The sequence below is a fragment of the Arachis ipaensis genome, chromosome B08 (genome assembly GCF_000816755.2).
Source record: "Arachis ipaensis cultivar K30076 chromosome B08, Araip1.1, whole genome shotgun sequence".
In the NCBI taxonomy this organism is placed as follows: domain Eukaryota; kingdom Viridiplantae; phylum Streptophyta; class Magnoliopsida; order Fabales; family Fabaceae; genus Arachis; species Arachis ipaensis.
The window spans coordinates 99,800,136-99,802,157 of record NC_029792.2 but is presented as its reverse complement, the minus strand read 5'-3'; the positions used below and the strand labels follow the sequence as shown (position 1 = coordinate 99,802,157).

At 37.5% G+C, this 2,022-nt stretch overlaps 1 protein-coding gene across 1 annotated transcript; it reads right to left on the bottom strand.

Annotated features, from left to right (window-relative positions):
- LOC107611271 (aspartic proteinase CDR1-like) lies at positions 597-1,967 on the bottom strand. The gene has a single exon (XM_016313219.2). The coding sequence runs from the start codon at positions 1,929-1,931 to the stop codon at positions 612-614; it is 1,320 nt and encodes a 439-aa protein (XP_016168705.1). The 5' UTR covers positions 1,932-1,967; the 3' UTR covers positions 597-611.

Below are 2,022 nucleotides of genomic sequence, written 5' to 3'. Positions count from 1 at the left end.
GTTAGATATCTGGATCCGTATCTGACCATTTCATGAAAAAACAATAGAGACCAAATAATGGAGAACAAAAAATGGGGAAATATATACTTGTGGATCTAGTATATATTATATTGAGCTAAACTAACATCTAAGATTTTAATTAGGTTTACCACCAGAGATAGCAGAAACTTTATAACCCCTAGCTATCACAAAATTTTCTATGTATTTCAAAGAAAATAAATACATTCAACAACACATGCATTGACAATATACCGAGACTTTTTTTATTAAAATATTAAAGAGAAGAAGTACATTAAATCTAAATAGTAAAAAAAAATAAATAATAGCGAATAACGACAGTCAAATAAGTAAATAACACATGCATTGAAAATATATACAATGAAATAAAAAAAATTAGAAAACCCAGCCAAAGAAAATATTTAAAAAACTGCAAGAATGAAGGAGAAGAAGCCACATCAGCAATCAAAGACTGCTTTTTAAGATATATTATAGATATAGATATAGATATAGATTATAGATATAGATTATAGATTATAGATTATAGATTATAAAATTATTTTGCATAATTTTCAATTTTTCATAACTGAACAGACAATACAATTTAACCATCATCACACTTTAGAACAATCAGTGGGCTTAAACGACACAACCTTGTTTTGCATATCATAACCCACCAAGTAGTTCGCCTGAGCCAAGTTGCCATATATGGCGCCGTTACTTTCGGCCGCCGCAAAAGCCAAGCAAGCCACGCCATCAGAGACACTAACAAAAGTGTTGGCAGTGTTCAACTCAACATCAGCGCCACCAAAGTGTGCAGTAATAGTTGGACCCTCAATTTTATTCCCCGGGGACTTGTAACAAAGATTGAGCACCTCTGTCCTCACTCTTGGCAAATTCACCTGTGATGCCACCTCAGACTCCAATTCCGAGTACAGATCTTCCGGAAGGAAAGTTAGAAATGTCCCTGAGTCAATGATAATGTTACCTTCTTCAACTACTTTGGTTTTTCCATTAACAAAATCGAGCCTCTTTCTTCCAACACTGATTCCTTCTAATGTAAGGTAATAGAAGGTTTCAATAGGACCTTGAACAATGGGCGTGGAAACCGTCCCAGGACCGGAAACTAAAGCCGTTTGTCCGAAGTTTATCTTGCTTGTTGTATTGTTTGAATACATGAAAGGAATCAAACAGTACGAGAATTTGAACCCTATTGAAGGGCCGATTTGGGAAGGGAGCGAGACAGAACCACCACCTAACCCAACAATCCCGGAACCATTCGAGTCGAAGGTTCCATGATTGTTGTGGCCACAACCGATTGATATGTTGGGGAATGAAATTTGGCTACCTGAGGTTGAGCCCAGTGTGAGTGTGTCAAATGCAAGACCACCAATGGAGTATGAACCATCACCATAGGACATACTGTATTCACAAGTAGAATACTCATTTGTTGTTTTAGCACAAGAAGATTGTACCAATGATTCACACACCCTTGTGTTGCAAGGAATAGATTTGTATGTTGTGGAATTTGAAGGGTCAAAGATTGGGTTTGTTTGGTTATAACAATCATCACAAGGCTTGCATTGTGACCAAATAAGGTCACTTCCTGTGTCAGCTATGCCTAAGATCTCAATTCGTGGGGTCCCAATTGAATATCTCATGAGATATTCTCCTTGGTTTGAAATTATGTCCGCTTGTGGTGCATTTGACAACGCTTTTGAATGTGGGTAAAAGCGTTTCACACGGTTCATGGAGCGTTGAAAAGCCTTGCTTAATCTTTGGAATGGGGTTTCAAAGGGGTTGTAGAATGGGGATTTTGGTGAGTCTTTGTGGATGAGTTCCACACTGAAGCCACCGTTACTATCGAGTGAGTGAGAAAAGCAGAATAAGGTTGTTAATTGTAGCACAAGAAGATAGTGATCACGAGTTGCCATTTTTTTCCTTCGGGAATGAGAGTGAAGAAAGGTGAATTATGATTATATAGAGTGGATCCACCTTCTCATTTTCCTTGATTGGGGAATGTGG

Bases quoted from the DNA above. Each gene is read 5' to 3' on its own strand.
- LOC107611271 (XM_016313219.2), bottom strand. From the start codon at position 1,931: ATGGCAACTCGTGATCACTATCTTCTTGTGCTACAATTAACAACCTTA.